A 17,126-nucleotide genomic window follows, 5' to 3' on the forward strand; every position below is an offset into this window, starting at 1 on the left:
GATAAAGGGGTGCTGCTCTGCAGAACAGAGGCCTGTGCTCTGCCTGGGGGAGAAACATCTGAAGATGACTTCACATCCTTTCACCTTGTCACCGAGAGCCGCAAGGTCCCTCTCGAAGCCCTCATGCTTGCGCTGCAGGGCCTGGACGCTGGCCAGATCGTGCCCATAATTGTCGGTGTTTAGAGCCTGATTCTTCTCTTCAATCCATTCTTTGGTTTCATCAGCATCTCTGTAGGTGAAACACACATTCAGGTTAATAAATACTGAGAACAGTTGCCTTGGTTATAGGACACAGGAACAATTTAGCTGACGTTTAGTGTATCTGTCAGTGGCTAAGACCAAGTCTTCTAAAAAAAGCAAAAGAATACGCATGCATTCACGCAGCAGTATTTACTGAGCATCTGCCCTGTGTCAGGAACGGTCCTAGGTGCCAGAGCACAGATAAGATCCGGCATTTCCTCTGAGATCTCAGTCAACAAGTCTGGGGCTGTCAGTGTAAACCAGTCAGTCACCCGTTTCCCTCCCCTAGCCAGGGCTGCCCCCTCACCTGTGGAACCTCTGCACTTCATGAGCGCTGCCCAAGAGCTGGCTCCGTTCCTCAGCCAGCTGCTGCAGGGACCGCCATCGCTCATTCAGCTCCTGCAGGAAGACACAAAGCATCAGCTCTGCCGCGACCCCTCTTCTGTTGTGCCCACAACCAGACGTTGAAAAGTGGCTTAAGGTAAAGGCTAAGCCACATATAAATTCCTGTTTCCAACCTTCCCAGTTGAATAAATTAATATACAATAACAGCAACATTCTAGAAAGTCAGAACCAAGCCAACACTAGCCACATTTGATGGCTCCAACACCCTAGGGACATCTGACCTGGAATCACCTTTGAAGCAGCAGGAGATGCAGCTAACTTGTCCTCACTCTTGACTCCTAGCCTGGTGCCTGGCACGTGGCAATTACTTCGTAAGTAATCGCTGAGTGGATAAATCCCAAGGAGCCGACTGCCTCCAGACACATGCCCGCCCTGCCTGCAAGCCACAGCAGGCCGGGAAGAGCCGGCGCTGCAGGACCCTGTACTGGAGGCAGCAAGGACGCCGGCCACTGCCGTCCTGAGAACAAGCTCCTTACAGCTCCCACCTGCGAGAAAGGCGCAGCAAGGCTTGCTCTGATGCCGATGCTGAGAACTGGCGAGCTCCTGACCAGGAAAGCCAGCCAAAGCCACCCTGTGACACTCCTGAACCCAGGACAGTGAGACATGTCACAGCTCACCTGACTGACTAGGACAAGAGCTCCACTGTGGACAGGGAAGGAAAAGACTGAAGGAAACCAGGAAAAACCAGGGGAGCTCATCGCTGCTTCTTACCTTGATGGAGTTAAAGGTGGCCACAGTGTGCACCATCAGACGAGCAGACTGTGCAGGGAGGAAAGAGACAGACACCTGAGCTGCCAGTGCCGCTGAAGGGGCCCGATGGTCAACCACAGTACCTTACAGGGCTACTACTGTCAACATTCTGAGCAGAGGCATTAATACGACTATGAACCACTAGAAAGTTATGGAAAAAACCCAAAGTCCACATTCAGAATCAGCTCAATGATTAATTTCACCTGATGAAGAGTGAAAAAACAGGGATGAAAACTGTAATTATAACAGCTGGTTGGATAGGAAAACACAGCTCAAAGACTAATGATTAGTGTCTTTTTCTTATCCATACTACACAACACCCCAGAAACAATATTAAATTTAACAAATGCTGGCAGCTGAGACTGTTTATTTAAATCATCAAGTGCACTAATAATCATTTTCATTTCAAATTAGGTTATTGGGCTGCTAGTGTTTTTTAATAGTGTCCCTTTGAACGAAGGGCAACAGCTTTACCAGAGGCAAAATAAACTGGTGAATTAGTTTTCTTCTCAACAATGTAGTTACTTCTAAAAATCTAAAATCCCTTGGGATCTTATAGCCCCAGCTGAAAGAAACTGCTCATAGACCACATTATGATCCTTCAAGCACATGAAGGGAAGGAGGGCTCAGCCCCGACTTGAAGTTCAGCTCATCAGATGTTCTGGGGAGTCCCCAGGTGACACTTCCAACCAATGTGGGTGTGCACAGGGGTCAGAAGGTAGACCTGCTGCCTCCAGTCCTTTCCAGAAATAGGACGGTATTAGTGTTTACAAAGATATCTAAAATACATTTCTGAAAGAATACTGATGTTATCAGAAACACTCTGCTGAAGGGTCAGATAAGTAAGGTTGTTGCCCAATTCATACCATCAATAATGAAAGTTTGCTATATTAGAAAAATTAAGATTGAGAAAAGGAAAGTTGAATCAAAGGAAAAATGTACCCCTACCACCCCCCTGCAATTTGGAGCCTATTTAATGAAGAGAACAGTCAGAGCCGGCAGGGGAAGGAGGCGGAAAGACACAGCCGCCATCAGCCTAGGTCCTCAGGACAGGTCAGACAAGATGACTGACTGGGTGGGTGCAAAAGGAGGCATAGGAGGGGTGTTGATAGGCGGCTTTTTGTTTCAGATTTTGATGCTTTCCATTTCTGGAAGATGAACTTTTATAAAGTAGAAATCTGCTCTCTAACTTGCCTATAATGACATGTTCCTGAAGAGCTAGATCAGGAGGGAGGATGCTAGAGTTAAGACAGACAACCAGTGCCATAGTCGCAAGTACAAATACGGCACATGAGAAACCTTCTCCCCTGTACTCCTGGTCAGAGTTATGCCCGTTCTGGATTTGTCTGGCATAATGCCTCCTGCAGCTGGTAACCGTCTCTTGTTGCTTTGCATCTCGCCTCTAAATTTGGTATCTTCTCTGGAGCCTTTCTTAGGCTGGGAATGGAAGGTCTACTCTCCTTTCCATTCTCGGGCGTTCTGTGCTCACGTCCTTTGCCCTGGACTGCAGTCTTACTGGTGGGCCCCCACCTGCTGGTGCAGTGCCCCCAGGGAGGCATAACCCGGCACTGACGTGGGCAGTAATCTTGACCTAACTGTGCCAAGCATTTGAACGTGAACATCTTGCTTTTGCATATTAAACATCACATTTTAAGGAATAACAGATTCAAAGAATATATTAATAATGTCAAGGTCTGAAAGAAACCAGTCCCATCAAGTCCAGAAATGACCAAAGGCTCAAGGTAAGCTGAATACTCAGAGAACGGCACACCAGAAAAGGGCACAAAATACTTTATGCTCCTGTAAAACCCTTGGAAATAATAATTAGCAAAGGAGTTCTTACCTTCCACGGGGAGGCTGTCTTGGAATCAGTTTCATCCTATTCAAAGGAGGAGGAGTTTAGGCAGTCATGCAACTGAGCACAAAATCAAAGCACCTGATCTTTCCTTTTAATGATGCTAGTATTTCCCCAGGGGAAGTTCACAAATAAATTAACCAAAATAGCATCTCCCCTCTGTAATTTAGAGCTTATTATTGCCTAAAAACAAACTGCAAAGATGGTTGAGAAAAATTAAGCAAACAAAGAGGAGAGAAAAATTCCAATTTTTTATACAGTAGAACAAATGGAGAGAATGAGGAAATTTCCTAAGAAAACTATCAACTTTCATTTATGTCATATTCATAGGATTTTATGAAAGAGGTAATAAACCTAAACGATAGCCATTTAAAAAATTTTAGAAAACAGAAGAGATAAAAAACTTTTTAAGAACTGGGCTTGGTAGTGGATACCCGTTAAATAGTCTCAACTACTTGGGAGGGTCACTTGAGCCCTGGACTTTGAAAGCAGCCTGGGCAACATAGCAAAACCTTACCTCTTAAAAAACAATTCCCCCAACTTTTTCGGTCTTTTGGAGAACGGCAAATAGAAATCAATTTGTGGTATTTTCCACAAAAAATTTTTTTTTTTTTTTGAGACAGTGTCACTTTGTTGCCCTGGCTAGAGTGAGTGCCGTGGCGTCAGCCTAGCTCACAGCAACCTCAAACTCCTGGGCTTAAGCAATCCTCCTGCCTCAGTCTCCCGAGTAGCTGGGACTACAGGCACGCACCACTATGCCTGGCTAATTTTTCCTATATATATTTTAGTTGGCCAGATAATTTCTTTCTATTTTTAGTAGAGACGGGGTCTCACTCTTGCTCAGGCTGGTCTCGAACTCTTGACCTCGAGTGATCCACCCGCCTCGGCCTCCCAGGGTGCTAGGATTACAGGCGTGAGCCACCGCGCCCGGCCTTTCCACAGATTTTTATACACAAAAGACATCTCTGAGGTTCAGGAACAGAAATCCTCATGAAGAAGCACTTAACTTTATATTCTTCCCACGATCTAAATCCTTCTCAAGTTCAAGTTGCACAAAGAGCACCTGGACTTACCCTGGGCATCATGCCATACACCTCCTGCAAGGAGAGAGAGAAATCAGTTTTATTATTAGAGGAAATGCATATCTCTCAGCAGAACTCCTTACTGTCAAACCCGGAGACCAGGAGAAAATTACAAAAAGATAAAGTGAAATGTTAACCCAACTGTCCAGCAGAACTTCTTAGAGTCAAGTATTTATACGTAAAGCTTTTTGTTTATTTAAGGAACCCATTAAATTACCATTAGTTAAAGGCTATACAAGCATAAGACAACTTTCACAACTTTTAATGGGCTTACGGAGAAGCAAAGGGCCCTCCACTGTGTGAAGGTGAGGGAAACTGGTACAAGGACCTGTCCTACTACCAAGCCACAGTTGTATACATTGAAGAGCTGCTTGTTGGGCTATGATGGACATAGGAAGGAACCGAGCTGCTTCCTCATGGCAACAAAGTCTTGCTCCAAGAAGACGCTCACCTGCTGTTGCACAGCCTGTACTTCCTCTGCCATTAGACCTTCCGACTCCAGGTCTTCAGCCACCTTGTTAATGTCCTTCAAGCGTGACTCATTGGCTTTCAGATCCTTTAAAGTAAAAGCTATAATAACTAAAACCCACAATAGCAAGTCAAAGGAGAGGATGAAAATAGATAGTCATGAACTATGGCTTGAACCTATAAAGATCTGTTCAACATCACGAAACTTCTTTTGGGGGAGAGGAAACAATGTTTTAAAAATGTGATGAAGCCGGGCATAGTATTTTGCACCTGTAATCCTAGCACTTTGGGACGCTGAGGTGGGAGAATAGCTTGAGGTGAGGAGTTTGAGACCAACCTGGGCAACACAGTGAGACTCTGTCTCTGCAAAAATTTAAAAAATCCGCTGGTTGTGGTGGCATACATCTATAGTCCCCACTATTCAAAAGGCTGAGATGGGAGGATTGCTGGAGCCCAGGAGTTTGGGATCAGGCTAGACAACATAGCAAGACCCTGTCTTTGAAAAAATAAAAATAAAAAATTGGCTGGGTGGGCATGGTGGCATGTGCCAGTAGTACCAGCAACTTGGGAAGCTGCAGCAAGAGGATCACGTGAGCCCAGGAGTTCAAGGTTGAAATGAGCTATGATTGTTCCATTTGTATGCCAGCCGGTGTGACAGAACAAGACCCTTTCTCTTAAAAAAAAAAAAAAAAAAAAAAAGAAAGAAACAGTGATGAAAATTTAATGTAGCCTCAATAGGAGAAATTAGCTCCCTCCATCTTAATTGGTTATAAGAATACTTTTAAACTGAAGAATGAATAAATAATATGTGGCATATCAATACAATAGACTATTATTCAGCAATAAAAAAGAATGGAGTACTGATACATGCTACAAGAAGGACGAATCTTGAAAATATTATACTAAATGAAAGAAGCCAGTCATAAAAAGTTACATAAGGCTGGGTGCAGTGGCACATGCCTGTAATCTCAGCACTTTGGGAGGCCGAGGCAGGAGGATCGCTGGAGGTCGAGAGTTCAAGACTAGCCTAGGCAATATAGTGAGACCCCATCTCTACAAAAAATTAAAAAATTAGCTTGGCATGGTGGCATGCCTGTTGTCCCAGCTCCTCAGGAGGCTGAAGCAAGAGGAACACTTGAACCCAGGAGTTTGAGATTGCAATGAGCTGTGATGATGCCACTGCACTCTAGCCCGGGAAACAGAGCAAGACCTCGTCTTAGGGGAGGAAAAAAAAAAAAAAAGTCACGTAATATGTGATTCCCTTTACATGAATTATCCAGAATAGGCAAACCCAGAAGCAAAGAACAGATCAGTGGTTGCCAGGGACTGCTGGGTTGGGGCGAATGGCAAATGAATGACTCCTTAATGGGTATGTGGTCTTCTCAAGGTGACGTTTGGAACTAGACAGAGGTGATGGTTGCACAACAATGAGAATATGCTAAATTACACTGGTATGTACACTTTAAAATCGTTCACTTTGTTACGTGAATTTTACCCCAATCCAAAAAAAATTTTTATACGTTTTTAATTTTAGATTTAGAAAAGTTCTTAAAACAACATGTAGAGAAAAGAGCATGTCTTTCCTTAAAACTAACCCGGTCCAAGAAAAGTATCAATCAAAAGTAATTTAAAAATAGCTACACAGATAATGGACTATAATCTATGTAATTTTCATTCCACTAGTCTGAAGTCAAAAACCAAGAGAATCAAATCTTTCAGCAATTTTCAGCTCACCTACACAACTACCCATACCTTCTGGAAGTCATCAAACTTCTTCTGTAGCACCTCAACCTGCTCCAAGTCTGCGCCGACCTCCTCACTTGTCAGAGCAGCTTCCTTCTCGTTGATCCACTGCTGTAGTTCGTTCGCTTCACGGAACAACATAAATTTCTTGCAACTCTTCTCCAACATGCCTTTCCGCTTTTCACCCAGTTCCAGCAGAGAATGGTATCTGATGTAATTGGAGAGGTGACAAGGGATAAGGAAAACAGTTAGCGTCCTGCAGATGCTAACATATGGGCAAACCACCAGACGTCTCCATGATGTGGCTCCAAGGCTAGGAGGTTGTAACGATGATGCCCTGGTGACAAAGTCTCAGCACGCATATGAAGACAAAGATCCCAGGCGCCCACTGCACAGCCTCAGGGATAAGTGTGCACTGTCTTCTTCACAACTAGGTGGCCAGAACAGCCAAGCACGCCCATCCCAAGGCTAATTCTGAACTTACAACGTCACAATCACAAATGAGTGAAACCACATATTTAGCACAGAAACATAGGTTCATGCGACTGCAGCCGAGATGAGATGAACTTGGTGGGTGTGATGCATACGGAGGGTTTTTTTCCTCATCTTTCATGATTTTCTGAGTAGCCCCCGGTGGGGAGTGAGGTGGGGGAAAGCACACCAAGCTTTAAAATAGCCTGATACACGATGTTTGTATCTCTGGATCAGGAGGACATTTCTAAAATGATGTATTTTTTCTCAGAAAGTTTTGGCAACTTCAGAAGGAAAATCAGGCAGAATATAGAGTTATCTGTACCATTTTGTTATATATAAGATTTATCTTAAGAAAAATCAAAGAATATTCTATCTCTGGGGAATGAAAATACAAAAGGCTGAACTCCTACTATCTTTGGAGACATGAAAATGACAAACTTAACTAAAAAAAAAGTTAAAAAATTTTTTAAAACTCTAGAATCACCACATAAGCTTTCCAAACTGAAATAAAAAAGCAACAAGTTACCAAGAATCAGAGCACTTTAAACAGAGGGATTTAACTGCCTTCCTACTAAGGAAAACTATAGAACGGCCTTCGGGTTTGCCGCTGACAGTGGCTGGTCCACTACAAAAACCAATAGGAGGGAACCCGACAGCACTCTGAACACACAGCTGCACACGGAAGCAACCGACAAGGTAAGCAGTCACCAGCTGACACGGCTGCCCCGACCCCGCTTCCCTGTGCACGAAAGCTGCCGCGCAGACACGCAGTTCCTCCCACCACCTCATTTTTCTGGATGAACGAGCGCCGTGGAGAGAAGCGGCAGAGGGAGAATGGACGGGGGTAGCAGTGGACGCAGGGTGCTCAGCAAGGCTCTCAGCCTACTCACAGTTCTTCCACCTGTTTCATACGCAGAGATACACTGCCGGCCTCCTTAGTTATGCGTGTCCTGCACAGAGGGGGCACAGCAAAAGCATGCACAGATTAGTGGGATTAATCCACAGGGATGAGAAGCGGCAGCTCCGACTGGTGCCAGGATGGTGGATGTGTAAAGTGGGGGAGGCTGAGGGGTCATTCACAAGCTCTCAGAAGCAGTCAAGGCTATGAATGAAACCACAGTAAAGAAACAGCAGGAAACTTAAATTAGAGGGTTAGTTCACTTCATTTTCCTGACAAGTCTACCATACTTAAGGCACATTTTTCTGTACTGGAAAGACTGGTAACTTCACAGAGCAAGGCCGGGGAACCACTGGACTGCCCTTAGAGAGAAATTTTACTGAGTGCTAATAAGCAATTTAGCCACATATCTACTTTTTTACTCTCATATTTATGCCTTAGGCCACTGGTAAGAACACAAACCAAAACCTCTCATGATCGTGTCAACAGTAACGGAGTCTATAAACGCACAAATAACTTTGGGCTTTTTGACGATCACTGGAGTCAGAAAAATTCCATTACTCTATCTAAACTCTAGTGGGAAATGTATTTAATGGATATTTCCCAAGTGTCCAAAGCTGTTGATTTCATTAACATAGAAAGAAATGCCCTAATGGAGGGACGCAGGTCAAAACGGTGGCCTAGCTATATGAAAGAGGACATAGCCATTTGATAAAAAAAATAAAGCCCATTCTCAGAACACAAAGCCATGGTAGAAAGAGAAGCTAGGCCGCCTTCCAAAGGGGTAGGTATAGCTGTAGGGGAGTGGAACATCTGAAAATCTAATTTCAGAAAGCATCTCAAACCAAATCGAAGGCAAAGGTTAAGATGGCAATGATTATAAAAATTCTTTTTAGTTAAAGAAACTCATGAACACTGGTAGAAAAAATAAAACAAAGGAAATTAAGATATCAGTTAAGGATCTGAGGCTCAAACAAGGGTCTACAGGCTAAAAGTGACCCGGGGAAGCAGGAGGAGTGCAGGTGGGCCCAGAAGCCTCGGGACACACCTGAGGCTGGGCCCACGTGGGATGCAGGGTGAGCACCCCACGCACCCCACCCACCCACCACCCTTGGCAGCCGAGAGCATGGTCCTTACTGATTGTCAATCTGCTCCTGCCGCAGTGCTATGCTCCCTTGCTCCTCTAGCAGGTTCTCCCGGGAGGCTGACTGGGCGGGGTCCAATTTCTTCACATACGCAGCTGGCACAAAACCCTGACGATCATTCACTTCCACTTTCCACCAGTCCTAAGGGAAAAAAGGGAGAACTGAAAGCAAATTCCTTCTCTGAGAGAGGGAGAATCCAAGAAGGCCTGTGTGTGTGCATGTATGCACAAAAGAGAGCTCTGATCATTTAAGAGGCCCATGACAGTATCAAAGTCACTTCGAACAATGCCTGAAAATTTAGTCCCTTCCTGACCCTGCCTGGAGAGGGTCCCAGATGCAATGGCAATGCCACCCACAATGAAGTCCAGACTTCTTTCTGCTCAGACACTCCAGGGCTGTGCCATCCAACACTGCTGCCACTTGCCACATGGGCCCACTGAATTTCCAATAGGTTGGAATTAAATTCAATTCAAAAACTCAGCTTCAAGTGTTTACTATCACACATGGCTAGCAGTTACCTCGGAGGCAGCGCAGACATATAAAATTTCTACCATCACAGAAAGTGCTACTGGACAACACAGCTCTGAAATCAACAGAGGAAGGATATGAATCACAGGATTCTTCAAATTCTCATGACAAGGGTAAATGAGGTGTGGGGCTAAGGAGGCTCTTATTTATTTGTTTATTTTAAAGATTAAGCATACAAGTAGCAAGGAAGCTCTTAACAATGGTTGAGAATGTTTCTCTAGCCTTAACTGAAATGGGAGGGAGGCTCCTTTTCAGGATCGGTCAGATAATCTGTGATAGATCATGAGTCTCACTTCAAGGCCACCATCAAACCAGAAAGTGCCAAGGAAGAAAGGCTAATGAGTTCAGATTTATATACTATTCAGCTTAGAGAAGACAAAGCTGGCGGGGTGAGGTCATAGTTGTCTTCAATTATCTGCTGGGCTGAGATGGAACTGTATAATCTAGAGCAGGAACCAACAGGTACAAGTTTACAGAGAAGCAGACTTTGGTTCAACAGGTGAAGAATTCTATCTAGAGATACCTGATCATGAAAAAAGCTATCCTTGACTCTCTACACTAGACTTGTGACCTTCTTGATCACATGTAGTACTGGATAAATGTACATTAAGTGGGGGATTGATGAGGAAACTCTAATACCTCTGTGAATTCTAAACTAGTTTTATACTGGGGAGACATATCCCCCAAAGACACCCAACTAAGCAAATGTGGTACTGCTGGTGTGAAACACACACACAATTACACTCTATGCCTTGCCTTGTTGGTGCTATTGAGTAAGGTGAGAATATCGCCTTTTTTCATGGTGACCTCTCGAGGACTCTTCTCCTGGTAGTCATAGAGAGCCAAGACCAGCTCCTTCCCCGTCTCATCATCCATTGGGGCCACTTGTTGCTAAAACCCAAAGGAAAGGCTGCACAGTTAAAGGATGTCCACAGCGTGTCGTCTAAGCACACAACATCAACAGCTGTACCAAAATTAACAAATACACATTTATGACAGTTCTTCACTGAAGCTATAAATAAAACCTGATCCAAGGACTTTAGCTCTTTGATATCTTTTAAAAATCTCATTTTAAGCTCTCTGTAAAACTTAGTGTCACAAGAGTTAACAATAAAGTCACAAGAATGTTACCCATGATCATAACACTTGCTGCTCATATCTGGGTCCCCTCAAATTTCCTTGCCCCCAATACTCCCCCCAACCCATAACTGCTCAAAACTAAAGCCAAGTTTACCCGGCATGACTGTGCTTGCTCTCGCAAAGCCTGGATGCTGCTGCCATAGGCACTGAGATCCGACATCAAAGCTTCGTGTTTCTTCAGCAGAGCCTGAAACCAAAACCACACGTGGAGCACCCACACACAGAGCCCAAGCCTCCTGTCCCCAGCTGCCTTGCCAACTGTCGCCCTCACTCAAAAATCCTTTATAGTTACATGATGATGTGATCACCTCTGGCACTTGTACTTTCATTTTTAAAAATAAACATTTAATTTGGGAGAAATATTGTCACTTATAGTATTATCTTTTCACCCTGCTTTTATGTATTTAATTGTGTTAATACTTGAAATATACAAAAAGACATAAAGTACATCACATATTGGTGATTCCTCCACCATTCTTAAGAAATAAGACATTTCCACTAAGCTGTAGCTAGCTCCGCCTGCGGCCCCTTGCACCTCCAGCCCCGGTGCTTCACCATTTCCCACTGACACCGTCTTCAACGTCTGCCAGGTCTCCCATTTTTTGGGAGAATGATATATAGTTCATATCAATATTCAACTCATTCTGGTTTTTGTGAAGATAGGCAAGAAAAGAAGTAGGTACAGGGACCTATACCTAGACCTTTATGAACAAAATTTAAGAATTTTAATCAAAAAACAGGTGACCAGCAAAAAAACAATTGCACGTATGTATATATGTGACTGTACGCTGGTATGTTTTTGTAAGTATGTGCATATGTATAGTTATACATGGGCATACGCATGCGGGTATGGGGGCAGGCATGTAAGCATGCATATGGCAGAGACCACAGAAGAAACAAGAATGGCCAGTGCTAACAGTTGAAGGTGGATGACAGGTAGTCATCTCTCTCCTTTAGGTATGACTGAATTTCCACAATAAAAAGTAAAAACTGGATTAAAAAAGAATCACTGTGATGCTGCACCGTGCATACATCACCACTTCTCCTAACTTGCTTCTCAATCCAAGCCCTGCTCTTTTACCCTGGCAGGCACAGCGCTTCCCAAACTCAATGTTACCTCGGCAGAGTCCTCGTCCTTGCCATAGTCAGTGCTGCCCACGATGGGCTCCTTCTCCCGCATCCAGGACTCAGCTTCGTTGGCGTCAGCAAAGTACTGCTGGGCCTGCAGAGAGTCCTCCAGGTCCTGCCGCCGCTGGGAGGCTTTGGCCTTCAGCGCTTCCCACTTCTGGTTCAGCTCGTTAAGCTTGGCCTTCACGTCCTCTGCAGCAAAGTGGCCTGGAAGGGAGGACAACAAAAAGTATGTTGACACATGGCAGAAGGACGAAAGAGGTCTCCTGTGTGTTCATGACACTTTTCATTACTATGTTTGGGTGAGCTGTGCCCCTTCACAATTCCAATTTTTATGAGAGGCTCGGATTCCTACCCTTTAACAGACTGTCTTATTTTTACCTCCTCAAACCATGACCTTTATCTAGTCTCTAAGCAGAAGATATCCCCGGCTGGCATTAGTGAGAGTATCATAAAGAAGTAATAGAAAGAGCAGTCCCACCATGGTTCTCAGTCACTGGGACTGCCAGGTGCAGGAGCTCCCTCAGGCTCTTCACCGACTTCATCTTGCTTAATCCTCACAACTACATCAGAGGGAGGTGCTGTCATCCCCATTTCACAGAGAAGAAATTCAGGCTCAGAAAGGGTACGGTCTAGTCAAGGCCAGCAGTCAGGAAAGAATGGGACAGCATTCAACCCCACAGCCCAGTCTGATATGCCCAAGTGGCCATGCTCTTGGCCAAAGGAGGGGAGACACAGAGAGCAAGGCCTCATGGGTGGCGATCACTCACCTTCCTCCACCATGGCATTCCCCTTCTGCGTAACTGCCTTGATGCGAGGTTCATGCCCAGCAATTTCTGCCTGTAAAGCTTGATGTTTCTTTAGCAGATTCTGGACCCCAATCAAATCCTTGCCTGAAAGCAGAAACCACTCCCCAGTCATCCAACCATGAAAAGAAGAGTTGACACTAACCTGTGTGTCATGGCTTCTGCCACGGCTCCCATTTCATAATTTAAACGCACTCACTCTGACACATGTGCCCCTCACGCTGCCAGGGCACAGCCCTTTCCCAGCTCCTTTTGTACTTGACAGAGGCAGACTGACCTCTGTTGGTAGATGCGGCAATGGGCTCCTTCTCTCGAATCCACGTCTCCTCATCCTCAACGTCACGGAAGAGCTGTTGCAGACGCAGAGAATCGGCCAGCTTCTGCTTTCGGGCAATCATGGGCTCCTTGAGAGCTTCGTAGCGGGCCACAAGGGCTTCCTGCTTCTTCTTGATGTTCTCAGCATCAAAATGGCCAGCATCTTGGAACTGGCGAGCCTGGATGGTGATGCCATCAATGCGGTCCTGGGAGAGGGAAATGACGGTCTTAAAATCTGCAACCAGCGATGAGCGACTGCGTTTTGCACTTTTCTAGGCTGACTTTGTTACTTTGGGTGTGGTTTTATCATATATGAAGAAAAATTATCACGGCCCTTTTGCCACTCCTGAGAATATTCTTTCTGCCATCTCCTTCCCTCACTTTGGGCTCTCAAAAAGCTCTGAGGGAAGACAATTTAATTTGAGCAGAAGCACATGCAGCACATAGAGCTATCTAAGAAAATCAATACATTTCATCCCTCCCAAAACTAGCTTGATCTTGAAATTATTTGCCATTCTTTCCGCCTAGTTTTTTTTCCTCCTTAAATCAAGACATGGTCTTGCTGTGTCACCCAGGTAGAGTGCAGTGGCATCATCATAGCTCACAGCAACCTCCAGCTCCTGGGCTTAAGTGGTCCTCCTGCCTCAGCCTCCCGAGTGGCTGGGACTACAGGTGTGTACCACCATACCTGGCCAATTTTTCTGTTTTTTGTAGAGATGGAGTCTCGCTATTGCCAGGCTGGTCTCAAACTCCTGGGCTTAAGTGATCCTCCTGCCTTGGCCTCCCAAAGTGCTAGGATTACAGGTGTGAGGCACCTCACCCAGCCCCTTCCTATAGTTTCTGTGTTCACTGGCTCAACACAGTCCCAGTTCACACTCTACCTGGTGAGCAGCCACATCAGCTTCCAGCAGGGCATGCTTCTTCTGAAGGTTCTGGACATTGGTAAGATCTTTGCCATAGTCGTCTGAAGCCAAGTGACCTTCTACTTCATATAGCCACAATTCAATATCCTCAACATTGCGATTAAATTGCTGTTGCTGGTTAGCTTCACGAAGTTTTATTCCTATGCAAGGAGGCAAGTTTAATTTTCTATTGTTTAACATCCTTCTCCTGACACTGCTCACAAACAATGGTACCCTAGTGAAGGACTATGGGTCAGAATTTTAGTTCCTCCTTCATTTCTATCACAAAGGTAAAACATAAATTGCAACTTCTGTTCTACCTTGTAGAGGAGAAACTGGAAGTATGAAAAGCATTCTAGCCCCTACAAGATAAGGATACTTGAGAATTATTAAATGTCCTTGGCTCAGAGCTCAACTTTGATTTTCAGTGATGAGGCACAACTCACATCCTTCTCTCTTAGCTTCCCTTATCCACCCCACGTTCAGCTCCATCAACTGGCACATTCAACCACATCTACCACCAACCGACACACTCAACCACATTTACCAAATTAGTAAAGCATCAAGAACCCAGGCCAAGTAACTCCTACATGTCCAAAGTCATCTACCTCACCTTACTGGAGTCGTATATGTACCTAAAACACTTAACTAGTTCCCCAAACATTCCTGTACCATCCAATGTAACATTTTCTCTTACCTTTCAGTTCAGTGGCCTCTAGCAGTTTCTTCCACAAACTGATGACTTCATTCATACGAGCTGCGACCTCATCCTTGGCATAGTGGTTGACATCAATCAGTTTTTGCCCAGCCTTCTCCAGGGCATCAATGCGGCTCTGGTTTGCTGAGAGCTCAGCCTCAAAAGCCTGATGCTTTTGTACCTTTCCTTGCAGGTTGGATGGATCCTACCAACATAGAAAGAAGGGGGTTCTACCGTGAACCCGAGTATGCCAAATTACCTCAAATTACCTTCATAGTTACCTTTATGGGGGGATGTGTAAAATAGTTTACATTAAGCTGACTTTTGAATCAGCTTAACTTTTTGAGATTTTTGAACCCTCTATTTCTTTCTTTAGCTGCAATTTATTTGTGAGAACTGTGTTTACATAGTTTGTGAGAACTGAATGCTACATAGCAATGCTAACGGTACATTACCTTATAAGCTTCATCTGTGGCAGTTTTCATCTTCTCATTGACCCAACTCTTGAGCTCATCAGAGTCACGGAAAAACTGCTGCAAGTGGAAGGAGTCAGCCAGCTGGGCCCGGCGACACATGGCTCTCTCGTGAAGGGCATTGCGGCGGCTCAACAGCTGAAAAAAAAGGGTCCTTGTGAATCTCCAGTTCTTACTCCTAAAAGGATGTCCAGCTCAAGAGACCTAATGGCAACATCTGTCTTAGACGGGATACCCAAGTACAGAAAGGAAGGAGCATGAAGAAACTGGAAACTTACAGCATCTCTGCGAGTGGCCACATCTTCCATTGCATAGTGGTTGTTCTGAATTAGTTTGGTTGCAAATTCATCTAGTGCCTAGGAAGTGAGATAAGAATTCTTTATTGGTAAGCACACTATTCCCGACCTTGGCCTATGGAGAAAAGTAACTGGTCATAACACTCCAAACCTTAACATATTTCAAGGTTTTCACTCTAAAGTTGGCGATGACATTTTCCCCATAACTTCTGAGTTTTTGCTTGATGTCATTAGTCAGATATAACGAGACTGTGCTAGTTCCATTCAAGATGAGAGATACTAGATGCAGCACACTCTCCTGACAGGGGTCAGGAAAGGGGTTAACAGCCTTCCAACTCTTACTTCTAAGATGTGCTTTCAATTGGGAGAGTATCTGATGTTAACTCCGAACTACCTTAAGTGAACAGTAAATTTCAGTTTGGGGGTTTCTATCAAGCAAATAATTTCATTCTATAAAGTTATGTCTCCAACAAGATGGCATATCATCCTCATGAGATTTTAAGCACCTACAGGAGCACCTTGTACATAGAGCCTTCATCAAATCTGTTAGGAAACCTTCCAGGAATAGAAGAGACTTGTGGCTTACTCTAAGGACCATGTGAAGGCACTGACAACAGCAAGGGGTCTTACTGTAATCTTTTCCTCCTGGGCACTGAGGGATTTCTCAAAGTCCTCATGCTTCTTGAGAAGCGCTTCCACACTATCCAAGGAATCTCCCAAGTCTTCATTCAACAGGAACGCCTTGCAAAAGGAAACAAAGTAGGGGGCAAGGGAGCAAAAAGAAAAATAAAATTAGAAAAAAAAAGAAAAGGAAACAAAGTGTTCAGAATAATGGCCTCATCTCAGCAGGCAGAGACACTGGCAGAGCTGACTGAGGCTTGCTCAGTTCTCCCTCTTCCCCGACTCGGAACTGAAACAGTACCGAATTCCTAAAACAAAGTATGAAAGCTACCTAAGGAGACAACACAGACCTCTCTGCTCACTTAACTGGTGAGGCTGCTGCTCACAGATTACCTCCTGCTTGCTCATCCAGTTGTCCACTTGCTCAGTGTCCCGGTAGAAGAGCTGTAGGTCCATGCACTGCTCGTACTGCTGCCGACGCAGCTCCCACAGCTCCAGCAGTGCTGCTCTCTCCTCAGAAAGGATGGTCAGCTGGGAGGACAAGGTCAGGGAGAAGAGGTCAGTCCCAGTGCCTCCAAGTCAGACTAAAAGGCTGCCCTGGAATTCCTAATCATAGTGCTAGTCTTCAGGCCTGTTTTCTGACTTGTAAAGAGGGAAGAACAACATTCACTTGTATGTGTTACATTCGATATAAGAGGCATGGTCCTGTTCCAATTAATTTAAAATTAATTTATTGCCACATTATCACAAATGATTTTAGGTAAAAATGCTAAGTAAACTCCTAGGTAGAAGAAAAAGGCATCTGTGTAAAAAGTGACACAGTATAAATGGAGTAGGGACTCTCAACTTAGAAATGTCAATTGAATGGATGCTTTCTAAAATATGTTAAATACATTTATGAATGTCCTAGAAATAATTTTTAGGCCCCAAAGTTATTGAAGACAAAGTCTTTCTTTGAAATGTCCCCTTAGTTTACGTAATATTTAAAAATATATAAAACTCATTACCTAATTGTTCCTCAGACAATTTTATACTCTAAGATACTATGAAACTTATGATTTCATAGTACATGTATCATTTTATAAAAATTTGCAGGACTCAACTCCCTGCAAAAAGTCCCTGTAAGTGGAAAATGTGTCACACATGTCCCAGATAACAGG

General features: G+C 44.3%; 1 protein-coding gene across 8 annotated transcripts in view; it reads right to left on the minus strand.

Moving 5' to 3' along the window:
* The window catches only part of SPTAN1 (spectrin alpha, non-erythrocytic 1), a 62,782-nt gene that overhangs the window by 22,954 nt on the left and 22,702 nt on the right, over positions 1–17,126 (minus strand). For 5 of the 8 annotated variants that reach the window (XM_045563275.1, XM_045563279.1, XM_045563277.1 and 2 more), the window contains exons 11-30: positions 16,360–16,497; positions 15,976–16,086; positions 15,328–15,405; positions 15,032–15,187; positions 14,577–14,781; positions 13,859–14,040; positions 12,940–13,183; positions 12,627–12,749; positions 11,846–12,063; positions 10,823–10,915; positions 10,345–10,479; positions 9,053–9,201; positions 7,908–7,967; positions 6,553–6,751; positions 4,784–4,888; positions 4,324–4,347; positions 3,239–3,274; positions 1,357–1,404; positions 548–639; positions 85–229 (exon numbers count right to left, since the gene is read on the minus strand). In XM_045563275.1, coding sequence (XP_045419231.1) covers positions 85–229; positions 548–639; positions 1,357–1,404; positions 3,239–3,274; positions 4,324–4,347; positions 4,784–4,888; positions 6,553–6,751; positions 7,908–7,967; positions 9,053–9,201; positions 10,345–10,479; positions 10,823–10,915; positions 11,846–12,063; positions 12,627–12,749; positions 12,940–13,183; positions 13,859–14,040; positions 14,577–14,781; positions 15,032–15,187; positions 15,328–15,405; positions 15,976–16,086; positions 16,360–16,497 — 2,541 coding nt within the window. The remainder of the gene's footprint in view (positions 1–84; positions 230–547; positions 640–1,356; positions 1,405–3,238; positions 3,275–4,323; positions 4,348–4,783; positions 4,889–6,552; positions 6,752–7,907; positions 7,968–9,052; positions 9,202–10,344; positions 10,480–10,822; positions 10,916–11,845; positions 12,064–12,626; positions 12,750–12,939; positions 13,184–13,858; positions 14,041–14,576; positions 14,782–15,031; positions 15,188–15,327; positions 15,406–15,975; positions 16,087–16,359; positions 16,498–17,126) is intronic. The other 3 variants (XM_045563276.1, XM_045563281.1, XM_045563280.1) reach the window with 1 other exon arrangement.

Source organism: Lemur catta, chromosome 10 (assembly GCF_020740605.2).
Source record: "Lemur catta isolate mLemCat1 chromosome 10, mLemCat1.pri, whole genome shotgun sequence".
In the NCBI taxonomy this organism is placed as follows: Eukaryota; Metazoa; Chordata; class Mammalia; order Primates; family Lemuridae; genus Lemur; species Lemur catta.